The sequence below is a fragment of the Somniosus microcephalus genome, chromosome 22 (genome assembly GCF_052327205.1).
Source record: "Somniosus microcephalus isolate GS21.2 chromosome 22, FLI_Smic_1.0, whole genome shotgun sequence".
NCBI classification, from domain to species: Eukaryota; Metazoa; Chordata; class Chondrichthyes; order Squaliformes; family Somniosidae; genus Somniosus; species Somniosus microcephalus.
Genome location: NC_141008.1, coordinates 51,389,052 through 51,401,507, shown reverse-complemented (window position 1 = coordinate 51,401,507; position 12,456 = coordinate 51,389,052). Strand labels below are relative to the sequence as shown.

The 12,456-nt window shown below is 40.0% G+C and overlaps 1 protein-coding gene across 2 annotated transcripts in view; it reads left to right on the top strand.

Moving 5' to 3' along the window:
* Positions 1–10,428: 10,428 nt before the first annotated feature.
* med13a (mediator complex subunit 13a) overlaps positions 10,429–12,456 on the top strand; it is a 140,196-nt gene continuing 138,168 nt past the window's right edge. For both annotated transcript variants that reach the window (XR_015073247.1, XM_085964700.1), the window contains exon 1: positions 10,429–10,865. Coding sequence is in view for 1 of the 2 variants with exons in the window: in XM_085964700.1 (XP_085820826.1) it covers positions 10,791–10,865 (75 nt within the window). In the remaining variant the exon portion in view is untranslated. The remainder of the gene's footprint in view (positions 10,866–12,456) is intronic.

Below are 12,456 nucleotides of genomic sequence, written 5' to 3'. Positions count from 1 at the left end.
ATAGTTAGTTTTCCTTAATAGTGTACCTAATTAGAGTAATATTCCAATACACTTCAAAACAGAAAAATTACTGGATAAAATGATTTACATATTTGCCTAATTTATAAGCATAAATAGAGATAATGCACCAAGCCCACAAACAAAAGTTATCCTTCTCGCTAAGCAACCGTGACCAAAGGAAACAGCCAGTAAAAAGCTGCGTAGACAGGTATTGTTATCCCACGGGTTTTTTCCCTTTTGTATTAATGAAGTTCATTTCAAGGTCATGTTGCAAATTTAACTTGTTACTGAGGGCTGTAATCAGTCTCATGGCAGCTGTTGCAGTTCTATTAGTTCTGTAATTCCATATAAAGAACATGGGGGACATAAGTTTACTTGTTAGCAGACTTCTATTTGACTTCTGCCCATATGACTCAAACCACACTTGGGTTTCCCAGTTTAATATCTGACAGCTGAGCTGTGTTATCTTCATAGCCAGTAACCACAGTACGTGTTGCCTGAGTTGGTGTCCTCTCTCCTCTCTGATTGGATTGAATAATATGGTTTACATTTTCTGTTGATTCAGGATTGGCACTACCTAACTATTGAACTCACAGCTGGAATCCAGTCCTACAAACCTTTCTGTCGCCTTTACCTTTCCTCTTGACAGTGTATGTATTGCTGTGTTTGTTTGTCTTTACTAAAGCAGGTGCAACAACTGTTTTAAGGCTTGTATTTGGTAAAATGCCTACTTGTTGTTGGCGTGGGAGAACTATTTTTATTGAGGATGAGGCTGGCTTTTGCTATAAATAAATCAGTATTTGTACAGAATCTTCAGTCTTGATTATCGCACGCATTAAAAGTATCAACGCTGGTTAACAAGGCCATAGAAAATGCAAACCAAGCACTGGGGTTCATTTCTTGAATATAATTGGAAAGCAGAGAAGTTGTGTTAAACTTGTACAGAACCTTGGTCAGACCACACATAATGGGTGTATAAGCACTGAAGAGGGTGTAAATAGAAAGAAAAAAGATTTGCAAGGAGAATTCAGAACTGAGCTTATAACTATCAGGAAAGACTGAACAGGCTGGAGCTCTTTTTCTCTATATAGGGTAGACGTAGAGAAAATGTTTCCACTTATGGGGGAGACCAGAAATAGGAGTCATAAATGTGAGACAGTCACTAATAAATCCAATAAGGAATTCAGGAGAAACTTCTTTACCCAGAGAGTGGTTAGAACGTGTAACTCGCTACCACACGGAGTAGTTGAGGCGAAATAGCATAGATACATTTAAGTGGAAGCTAGACAAACACATGAGGGATAAAGGAATAGCAGGATATGCTGATGGGATTAGAAGTAGTCGGATGGGAGGAGACTTGTGTAGCATAAACACTGGCAAAGTTGGTCCGCATGGCCTGTTTGTGCTGTCATTTCTAATTTGTCCTAATTTCCCCTCTAGTTCTTCTGCCAATTATTTTACTGCTTTCCTGTCATGTGATTGACTTAGAATTTTACCGCACAGAAGGAGGCCATTCGGCCTGTCGTGCCTGTACCAGCTCTTTTCCTCTTCCAAATCCAGGAGCCCTGAGCTGCTGTTGTTGCTGCACCATCTGAAATGCCATAACTCTGTCTAGACAAGGGAAAAGCCCGGGGAAGTTTCTGCTCTATGTTGCTCATTACATGCAGCTTAACAACTGAGCCCCTAGGGAGCTTATATTTTTGATTTTATTTATCTTTTATTTCCTTATAACTTTTTTAAGGAGCTCTGCCCCATAAATAAAACTGCTGCTAAATGTTCTTGCGTAGCTGCACTGGGAAGTGAGTGGAACTGATGAGCGTTATTGCCTTTTGCAGAGGGGGTGGTGGAATTCTTGAAATTTTGACCTGCATGAACAATCAATAATGTTTAAATTTTATATTTCTTTTCCAAAAGTCAGCCTCATTGATCCAACCTCTCCTTAACATTGTCAGGATTGCCATTTTGGAAACTGGTCTCCAATCAGCTATAAACCTTCTTTTCATATTGGTGCCATTTAATTAAGACTTGTGAGCTGGCTCCTGACGCGTGTTCTGCTAAATCTGGTTACCTTATCTTGGCAGCAGTCTTGTGTGGATCTGGTTTCTCCTGGATCTACGAGTAAGCAGTTGGGATACAGAACCTGAATAAATAATGTAACCACCAGGATCCGGCTAATGGAAGGAGGTCTCCTGGAATCTGAATTAAATGGTGGCAATGAGCAAGCAACAATATTAGGAATAGTTACATCTCGCTGTTGAATCACATGCAAGAGCATTAACCTCAATAGATCCTTTGATGTAGATCTGTTAATGGATTATCTAGATCAGATTTTTCACAAAATCTGGGACTGGGTCTCTTCATGGTCACATTCCTCAGACTCTTCATTTGTGAATGGTGGGCCTTAAGGCTGATTTGGCTTTTAGTTTGGTCATAACCAATGTTTTTTTTAAAAATCCTGATTTCATTTTTAGTATAAATTTGTTGCTTTGAAAAGCGGTATGGGCAAGTGCTTGAGTTTTTAGCCTGCTTAAAACATTTCAGATCACTCTTTATATTTAACAGGTTTAAAAATACAAAAGAAAGATCAAATGTGCTGCATTGGAGAGGTGTCCTGTTCGTTTGTGTCTTCAGTATCCTTATACACGAGTTTGAGGTAAAGAGGAAAACTGAGAATCTCCATCATAGCTGGGCTTGTATTTCCTTGAGTATAGAAGATTGAGGGGTGATCTGATCAAGGTGTTTAATATGTTAAAAGGATTCGATAGGGTAGATACAAGGAAACCATTTATTCTGGTGGAAAATCAAGAACGAGGGGACACGATTTTAAAATTGGCCATTTTCAGAAGGAAATCAGGAAGCACTTTTTCCACACGGGTAGTAGAAATCTGGAATTCTTCTCCCCCCCCAAAAGGCTGTGAATGCTGGGACAATTGGAGCGTTCAAGACCGATAGATTTTTGCTAGATAAGGGATGTGGAAGGGATGTGGAGCTAAGGTGGGTAAATGGAGTTGAGGTACAATTCAGCAATGATCAAATGATTGAATGACTGACTGAGCAGGCTCAAGGTGCTGAATGGCTGCCTCCTGTTCCTAAACTGATGCCACAGCATCTGAAAGAAAAGATGGGTTAAGGATTTGGGTGGGTGCCCTTCATCAGAACTGTTGTAGGTCAGACACTTGGCCCTTTTATAGGGATGACGAAAACGGAGGGAATCAACAACAACTGGTATAGGTCTGGAGTAGAGACATACTAATGACTTTTACAATTAAGTAGCTAATGGGTTGTGAACAAATTTTACATGAGTTTCTTATCTTGTCTGAGCCCTTTGGGTTCTGTAAAGGGAAGCAGGAGCGTCATTAGCCGCAGGATGTTTATAGAATGACATTGGGACAGGTTAACTACCAGTCAACAGGGAAGTGATGTGCGGTCGGAACTAAAGAGGAGAAAAGGGAGGTAAAACTGAAGCGAAAATTACTTTCATAAATACAAGTGAGGAAGTAGTATAAGTGAAAAGCAGAGTATTTTTTAAATGGTGAGAGATTGGGAAATGTTGGTGTTCAGAGGGACCTGGGCGTCCTTGTACACGAATTACTGAAAGTTAACATGCAGGTACAGCAAGCAATTTGGAAAGCAAATGGTATGTTGGCCTTTATTACAAGAGGATTTGAGTATAAGAGTAAAGACATCTTCCTGCAATTATATAGGGCCCTGGTGAGACCACACCTAGAGTATTGTGTACAGTTTTGGTCTCTTTACCTAAGGAAGGATATACTTGCCATAGAGGGAGTGCAACAAAGGTTCACCAGAGGGGGACATTATCCTATGAGGAGAGATTGAGTAGACTAGGCCTATATTCTCTGGAGTTTAGAAAAATGAGAGGTGATCTTATTGAAACATACAAAATTCTTACAGGGCTTGACAGGGTAGATGCAGGGAGGATGTTTCCCCTGGCTGGGGAGCCTAGAACCAGGGGTCACAGTCTCAGAATAAGGGGTCGGCCATTTAGGACTGAGATGAGGAGAAATTTCTTCTGAGGGCGGTGAATCTTTGGAATTCTCTACCCCAGAGGGCTGTGGAAGCTCAGTCATTGAGTATATTCAAAACAGAGATCGCTAGATTTTTGAATATTAAGGGTATCAAGGGATATGGTGATAGTGCAGGAAAGTGGAGATGAGTTAGAAGATCAGCCATGATCTTATTGAATGACTGAGCAGGCCCGAAGGGCCAAATGACCGACTCCTGCTCCTAATTCTTATGTTCTAAGTGAGAATCCTTGGCTGAGTGAGAGAATAAACCAGCTAGTGTTCTGATTACTATCCAGTGACGCCTGCTTGAAGGTGTGAGAGTAGATATTGAATGAAGTTTGAATTGGGGTCATTTGTTATGAATATCACAGTGGAGTGGCTGCTGACACTTGCTGTTGAGGCTCACAAGAAAAGAATGGCTATTTGGGCATTATATTGGAATGCTACAGGTGTATGTCTTCGAGAGTGATGCGGGAGAGGTGTTGGGAGGGTGGAAAAAGAAAGGTTGGAGTGCAAACTTCTGTAATACAGCTGCCCATTTTGATTTAAACAGAAGAGCTGTTGTCTTTCTTTTGCATTTTACTGTAAAATGCAAATTTTCTATTCTCCTTATACCTGTCATCTTTGTTCTTAATAAAAAAAAAGTTGGGATGGGAATAGGGCCATTAAGGCATTGCCAGGACAATACCACATAATAATAGGGAGAAGGCAGAAATATTAAATCATTATTTTGCTTTGATATTTACCAGGGAGATAGAACAGGTGGCCATGACATTGGATGATGAGATGAGTAATGAGATAAGTCCATTTAATTATTTTTTTAAAAGGGGATATATTAAATAAACTAATCAAACTCGGAGGATAAAACCCCTGGTCCGGATGGATTGCATCCCTGCATTTTAAAAGAATCGAGGGAAGAGATAGCAGAGGCATTACTACACATATTTAATAATTCATTAGAAAAAGGTATAGTGCCAGTGGACTAGCAGATAGCTAACGTAATACCAATATTAAGAAGGGGGAAAGAACATGTTCAGGGAATTATAGACCAGTCAGCTTAACATTGGTGGTGGGAAAAATAATGGAATCCCTACTAAAGGAGAAAATAGAAGAACATCTAAACAAGTATAATAATGAATAGTCAACATGGATTTCAAAAGGGAAAATCTTGCTTGACCAAACTTATTTAATTTTTTGAAGAGGTAATAGAGGGAGTAGACAATGGTAATGCAGTAGATGTAATTTATCTAGATTTTCAAAATGGCCCTCGATAAGGTACCCCATAATAGACTGATGAATAAGGTCCGAGAATGCGGAGTCAGGGGACAAGTAGTAGAATGGATTGTTAGCTGACTTCAAGACAGAAAGCAGAGAGTGGGAGTTAAGGGTAGTTATTCACAGTGGCAGAAGGTGGGTAGTGGTGTTCCACAAGGATCAGTGCTGGGACCACTGCTGTTCACAATTTACATTAACAATTTAGACTTTGGAATTGGAATCAAAAACACAATTTCTAATTTTGCAGATGATACCAAATTGGGGGGGATAGTCAATACTGAAGAGGACTGCAACAAATTGCAGGAGGACATTAATAAACTTGCAGAATGGGCAAATAATTGGCAAATAAAGTGCAACACAGATAAATGTGAGGTGTTACATTTTGGTAGGAAGAATAGGGAGGTCATTATCACTTGGAGGGTGCGAGTCTAGGTGGGGTAGAGGAACAAAGGGATCACAGAGTACAAATACACAAATCACTAAAAGTTGTGCCACAGGTTAGCAAGGCCAAAAAAAAAGCAAACTCGGGTTTATTTCTAGAGGGATAGAATTGAAAAGTAGGGAAGTTATGCAAAACCTGTATCGAACCTTGGTTAGACCACACTTGGAGTACTGCGTACAGTTCTGGTCACCATATTATAAAAAGGATATAGAGGCACTGGAAAAGGTGCAGAGAAGATTTACAAGGATGATACCAGAAATGTGAGGGTATACATATCAGGAAAGGATGAACAGGCTGGGTCTCTTTTCTCTTGGGGGGTGGGAAGAAGGCTGAGGGGTGACTTAATAGAGGTCTTTAAATTTAGGAAAGGTTTTGATAGAGTGGATACTGAGAGAATGTTTCCACTTGTGGGGAAGAGCAAAACTAGAGGCCATCAATATAAGATAGTCACCAAGAAATCCAATAGGGAATTCAAAAGAAACTTCTTTACCCAAAGAGTGGTGAGAATGTGGAACTCGCTACCACAGGGAGTGGTTGAAGCGAATAGTATAGATGCATTTAAGGGGAGACTGGACAAGCATATGAGGGAGAAGGGAGTAGAGGGTTTCATTGATAGATTTAGATGAGGAAAGACGGGAGGAGATTTAGATGAGGAAAGACGGGAGGAGGCTCGAGTGGAGCATAAACGCCAGCATGGACTGGTTGGGCCAATGGCCTGTTTCTGTGCTGTATATCCTATGTAACCCTATGTAATGTTCATTTACTGGACACTGACTGAAACAGGAAGATGCAGTAAAAGTTGGGAAAGCTAAAAGACACCGCAAAAACAGAACCAGAGATAACGGAAAAGTGGGCAGACATTCAGAAAATATGAATACAATGCCTTATCTCTGTCAGCAGAAGTTGTATTGGTTAATATTGAATTGCTTTCGCAATTGGGATGGAGCTGAATTGTACATGCCAAATTGGTGCCAATTTTAATGACTTGCACTGCAAGGATAGGCTTCAAGCCAGTGCCATTTTAAACAGAAGCCAAATAAAAATTCTACCTCTTCCTCCACTTAATGCCAGCTACATCCATGTATCCAGGATGTTTCCCCTCGTGGGGGAGTCTAGAACTAGGGGGCACAGTTTCAGAATAAGAGGTCACCCATTTATAATGGAGATGAGCAGGAATTTCTTCTGAGGGCCGTGAATCTTTGGAAATCTGTACCCCAGAGAGCTGTGGAGGCTGAGTCAGTGAACATATTCAAGGTGGAGATAGACAGATATTTGCGCTACAGGAGCAGGAAAGTGGAGTTGAGGCCAAGGCTAGATCAGCCATGATCATATTGAATGGCGGAGCAGGCTCGAGGGGCTGAATGGCCGACTCCTGCTCCTATTTCTTATGTCCTTATTGGGGGCGGGGGGGAGGTGGCAGAAAGTTAATTTTCTGCTGATGATTTTTCTTTTTTGAAAACCTTAACCTCCGTGTCTCCATATCATTAAAAAAAATAGAAGCAGTAGGAAAAATTGGTTTTTTATTTGGGGATAAAAAGACTTCTAGTGTCCATTTTTCTATTTAGAAATGTGTGAACAGCACAGATTGTCTGGTCTAAAATGCATGTTTGGTAACCCTACAAAAACCACACTTGCAGATTTATATACTGAACCCAGATTATGGCTCTGGTTCTTGGTAGAAACAAAAACAAATGTTGTTTTCTTCCCTGAGCAATCTTGGCTGTGTCTTTAATATCTATCAGTCACATTGACAGGAGTTCAATATTCCACTGTGGAGTGAAACTGCTCCACAGATTGTGCTCCACTTTCTGCCTGAATTCAAGATTGCAGGCTCACTGTGGGCACATTGGTAGAGCACTAGTCATTTTAGCTTTTCACAGGATCCGTATTTAACATGCCCATCTTTTCTCTCTAATTCCCACCATCAGAAGTGTAAAATTTTATGTCATTCCTTTGACAGTTTCCTTTCAATTCTGATATAGAGGACTTTCTGAATGTTGGGGATTGTGGGTAAGCAGAGCTTCCATTATTCCTGTATTTTAGGTTTTCCATGCTGGTGGCTTACAATTTGAGGAGAGGAGAGAATGTTCAGCCTAATTTTAAATCTACTTCTTGCCTTTAAGCATCTCTTTGACAGTGCATGAACCATATCCCATCTGAAGTAATCTTAAAGCATGAAACTCCACTGTGATGGGAATCCTGAAATCAAATAGCATCTTTACTTTTTTTTGTCACCAATTTTATCCACTCCCCTCCTCTCCCGAAGGCTAATTATTTCAGGTGAGCCTGAACAGCGATTGTCACCAGGGGGCCATCATAGCTGAGCCTGATCCTGTCCTTTTCTGATGATCCCACAAGTGCACTTTGCACAGTAATTACTGGATAATAAGGAGCAGGGATCACATGTTTATTCTTCTCCCTAGCCCCAGGGGCGCTGAAGCCAATTGTAGCATTCCCACTGCCACCCCAGCTGAGATTAGTTTTAATATACATTTCAAACATAATTTTGTTTGATGCGAGTCATGCTTGAATAATGAAGCTCCATACAATAATTAGCCAACTTCTCTTGGCATGATCCTTCTAATTTAGTGTAGCACTCTTGTCATTGTAAATAGAAAGAAACCAATTAACTTTCTAGTTATGAATTAATCATTAAAACTGTTGCTACTATCTATCAGCTTGTGTATTAACAAGATAACTGCTGCTGTGACTTTTAAAAATCAATTATTTATGATATGTTTAAAGGTAGTAAGAGATAAAAAATCTCAATTGCCTTATTTTGTTTTTTCACTAACCACTTTTGATGGCTTGTGTGAGTTTTAAAAATGTCAGTGCAAATTTAACTGTTTGGAGGTTTTTCCCCTTCCATCTGAACTTGACTCTGCTTTTTAAGTGCCCCGCTCCCTACCTCTAATTACTTTATGATGGGACAATGGCTGCAAGAATGATATTTGTGCTGCAATCTCTCTTTTCATGTACATTTCAGTTTCCCACTGTTCATCCTCTATATAATACCGAACAGTCCTTTTTTTATTGGTAATCCATAGCTGCAAATAAAAACTCAATCATTATTGTTACAGGATCCAATTTCTTTGTGCCCTATGTCCTTATGAAGTTTATTACTTTTTCATCTAGATTATATTGTCTGTACTGATGTTTAGCCAGCCGGCAGTACATAAAGTGTTGTAACTTTTTTTTAAAATTATGTGTAAATTGCAAACGGTAACAAATTGTTGACTGTGAATTTAAAGTGTAGGCTTTCTGACTGGGTCTTTGGACCCCAGGGAATTAGGAGTCTGTGAGCTCATCAGATTTCTCTTGGGTAGCCCATGGGGAGTGCAGTATCTCAAGAATTCTTCACTCTACATGTGTTTTTTTTCTATATTTGTTGATTTAACATTTTTACTTATAGAGAAATAATGTTCTAGAGTCATAGAGTTTTACAGCACAGAAAGAGGCCCTTCGGCCCATCGTGTCTGCGCCGCCCAGACTCTGTAATAGCACTTTTCCTTTGCTTAACTAATGCTGTCTTTTTAAAGCTGGGATAGGAGTTTCCTTGAAGCTAGTCAGTATTTGCAAGGGGTTCCGTGCAGTGTGTCAATGTTTGCATGAGATCCTTGGCACACAACCTTTTCCTCATTGTTTACAAACACTTTTGGGCCATGCCATCACTTTTGGGCCATGTCATTGAAGAACTAGTTTACAAATGCATACCATGTTTATATGTCACATTGACAGTGTGTCATTGTGACAAATAACAAAAGTTCTTCTCTTCTCTCCCTCCACCCAAAAAATCTATTTTTAAATAAAAGAAATGCCTCCTGAAGGTTAAGTACATTTAAAAGGTGAAGAATTATGAAGTAAATTGGAAGAAATTAGAAAAATGGTGGTGTCACTGTTTGGGAAAATATTGGAGAATTATGCGAGTCAGGCTGTAAAATAATTAATTTCTTTAACACATAAAATTGGGCTGTTTTATAAAAAAACCCTTTAAATGCATTAATAGTTGCAGATCTGATTAACAGGTTTTTTTGGTTTAATTATAACCTGATCTGCTTAATGGATTTGCAATTTGTGTAAATCTTGTATCTCTCCCAACATATTCCTACTGTCAGCGGCTCTTGAGTTAGAAAGATATTCTTGTATTTACACAAGGAGTTATCACCTGGAAACATTTCAAAGCACTTTACACAGTGGATTTATCTGGCGTGTGTGAATGCAATGTGGGTAAAGTTGAGTTCTGAAGGGAGGAAGTATCTGAACTCCAATGCAGGAATTCCGTTATTAAAGTGGGAGACAGCAATTTAAAGAAAATAATTAAAAATGAATACACTGTATGACTTGAGTTTGTATTTGCCCCTGCCTTGGTTCAGCGCCCCAAGTGGCCGCGGGCAAGAAGTACATGTGTTTGGCCTGCGCTCCATCGCGCCCCCAGTGGCGGGAGGAGGGAAGTGTGCGTGTATTTGACCAGCTCCATCGCGCCCCCAGTGGCGGGAGGAGGAAAGTGTGCGTGTATTTGCTCCATCGCGCCCCCAGTGGCGGGAGGAGGGAAGTGCGCGCCTGTATTTTTTCCGCAGCTCCATCGCGCCCCCCGTGGCGGGAGGAGTGAAGTGCGCGCGTGTATTTGGGCCCGCAGCTCCGTGGCGCCCCCAGTGGCGGCGGACGGCGAGCGCGGCCGCCGGGCCCAGTCACGTGACGGGCCTCCGCCATTAAGTCCGGGACTGAGGCTCCCATTAAAGGAAAGGGACTGAACGCAAACCCGAGCCGCCGGAGGAGAGGCGAGGAAGCAGGGGGGGGTGGGAGGGAAGGGAATGGAAGCGAGGAGACCGATGCCTTCACCTCGTTCCTCTCTCTGAGAGGAGGAGGAGGGGGGAAATTAAAAGAAGAGAAAAAAAAAGCAACCAAAGGACAACTAAATTAAAACACCTCAGCTTTCATGTGGAGAAAATATTTGAGGGAATTTTCCTGTGGGGAGGACTTTTTTTTTCTCTGTGTGTATTTTTTTTCGAAGTGCGTGTTAAATCTTCGTCGACGATGCAGGGATCGTGATGATGAGTTCGTCCGGCTGCTGGGTGGCGAACGGGGCGAGTTTGGAGGATTGCTATTCCAATCTCTTCTCTCTGGTGAGTGATTGAAGCGGCCGTCGCGCAGCCATTTTCAAACCGCGGCCTTTTCACTCAGGCGTAGTGGCGAGAGAGTGTGAGTGAGGAGGAGGGGGGGGTGTTTAAAAATACCTATCATCTCATTTATAAAATAGCTATATTTCCAAAACAATCAGAAGAATTCCAAACCAGATCCAAGCAACACTAATTTTTTTTTAAAACTTCCACTTTTTAAAAATAAAATAAATTCACTTTCCTTTTTTTTATTTGTTTTTATTAAATGTGTAACTTGCACACGTATTTTTGTAAATGTCTTGAGGTGAAAATTCCAGTAAATCTGAGAGGGTGAAGTGTTTGTAAATTTTAAAAAATTTAGGCAAAACGTCTAAACTCCTAACTACCCTTAAATAAAAGGCTACTTTGCCTCTTATTTTTCTTCTTGCCATGTCAGTTTTTAATGCAGGCCGCTTTTTAAAAAAAAAAAAATACGAATCTATATCTGCTTTGTACTTTATAAAAAAATATATATATATATGATCTTTTTTAATCTGTGGTCATTTTAGTTGCCATTTTCCAGTCAAAATCGAAACGGTATTTTAACAATTGAAACTGGAGATGGGGAGTGAAATATCGTTTAAAAACATCAGAACTACGCTCGGCTCCAATGCTGTCATTTTATCTCAGACGTTTTAAGTTTTTAAAAAAAATGTAATTGATGATTATAATGAAGGACTGCATATAAAATGCAGTCTATTTTTTTGCTCCCCCCCGGAGGCGAAGAGAGTAAGTAACTGCGTCGTAAAGGGGAAGTGTGTTTGAAAACCCCAGAGAAATGCAAAATAAAAAGAAATAAGCAACCAGTTTCAAAATGAGAACTCCAATCGGCTGAGGAGAGGAAAAACTCAAGTGCCTCAGAGTTTTAATGCAGTGTCGGAGGGGTTGTTTCCCTGGGAGTGTAACTTTTTTTTTCTGTGGAATGGAAAATCTTTTTTTAATTCACAAAGTGAAAGGAAGTTGTCAAAGGTCACTTTACTTGGATTATATTTCTAAATGTATTGGGTGGAAGCCTGGAAGGTGTATGTTTCAGGCACCTTTTTCTTGAGCAAGGCAGCAGAAATGCATAACAGTTTTATATTTTAAAAAAAAAAAAAAAAATTAATTTGGAAAGCAAGCTTGTTGATTGCTATCGAACAAATTTGGCCAGTGCATTCCTCCAAGCTAACAAAACTTGCACATATCGTATGTTTGCTTTTATTCACATTGATTGAATATAAGGGAAGGGGGTGGTGAAATGGAAAGTTTCAGAGCCATTTCTTTTGGTCCTTTTGGTCATATGGGAGTCTTAAATGATCTTTAACATTTTTTAAAAAGTTTTTTTTTAAACCTCAGATTCTTAATATGGCTGCCCAGCTGTCGTCTAAAAATGATTATAGTTACACTCATTACAGTTACATGTGTTGCTGCTATTTAGCGTTTTATTTATTTTTTTAAGTGGAAAATGTGGGTGAGTTGTAAAAATTTGAAAATGTAACATGGAAAATAAAATGGACTTCACCCTATTTCAGATTTTTAGGAGCAAGTGCTACGGTGGAAAGTGACCAGTACAGTTTGA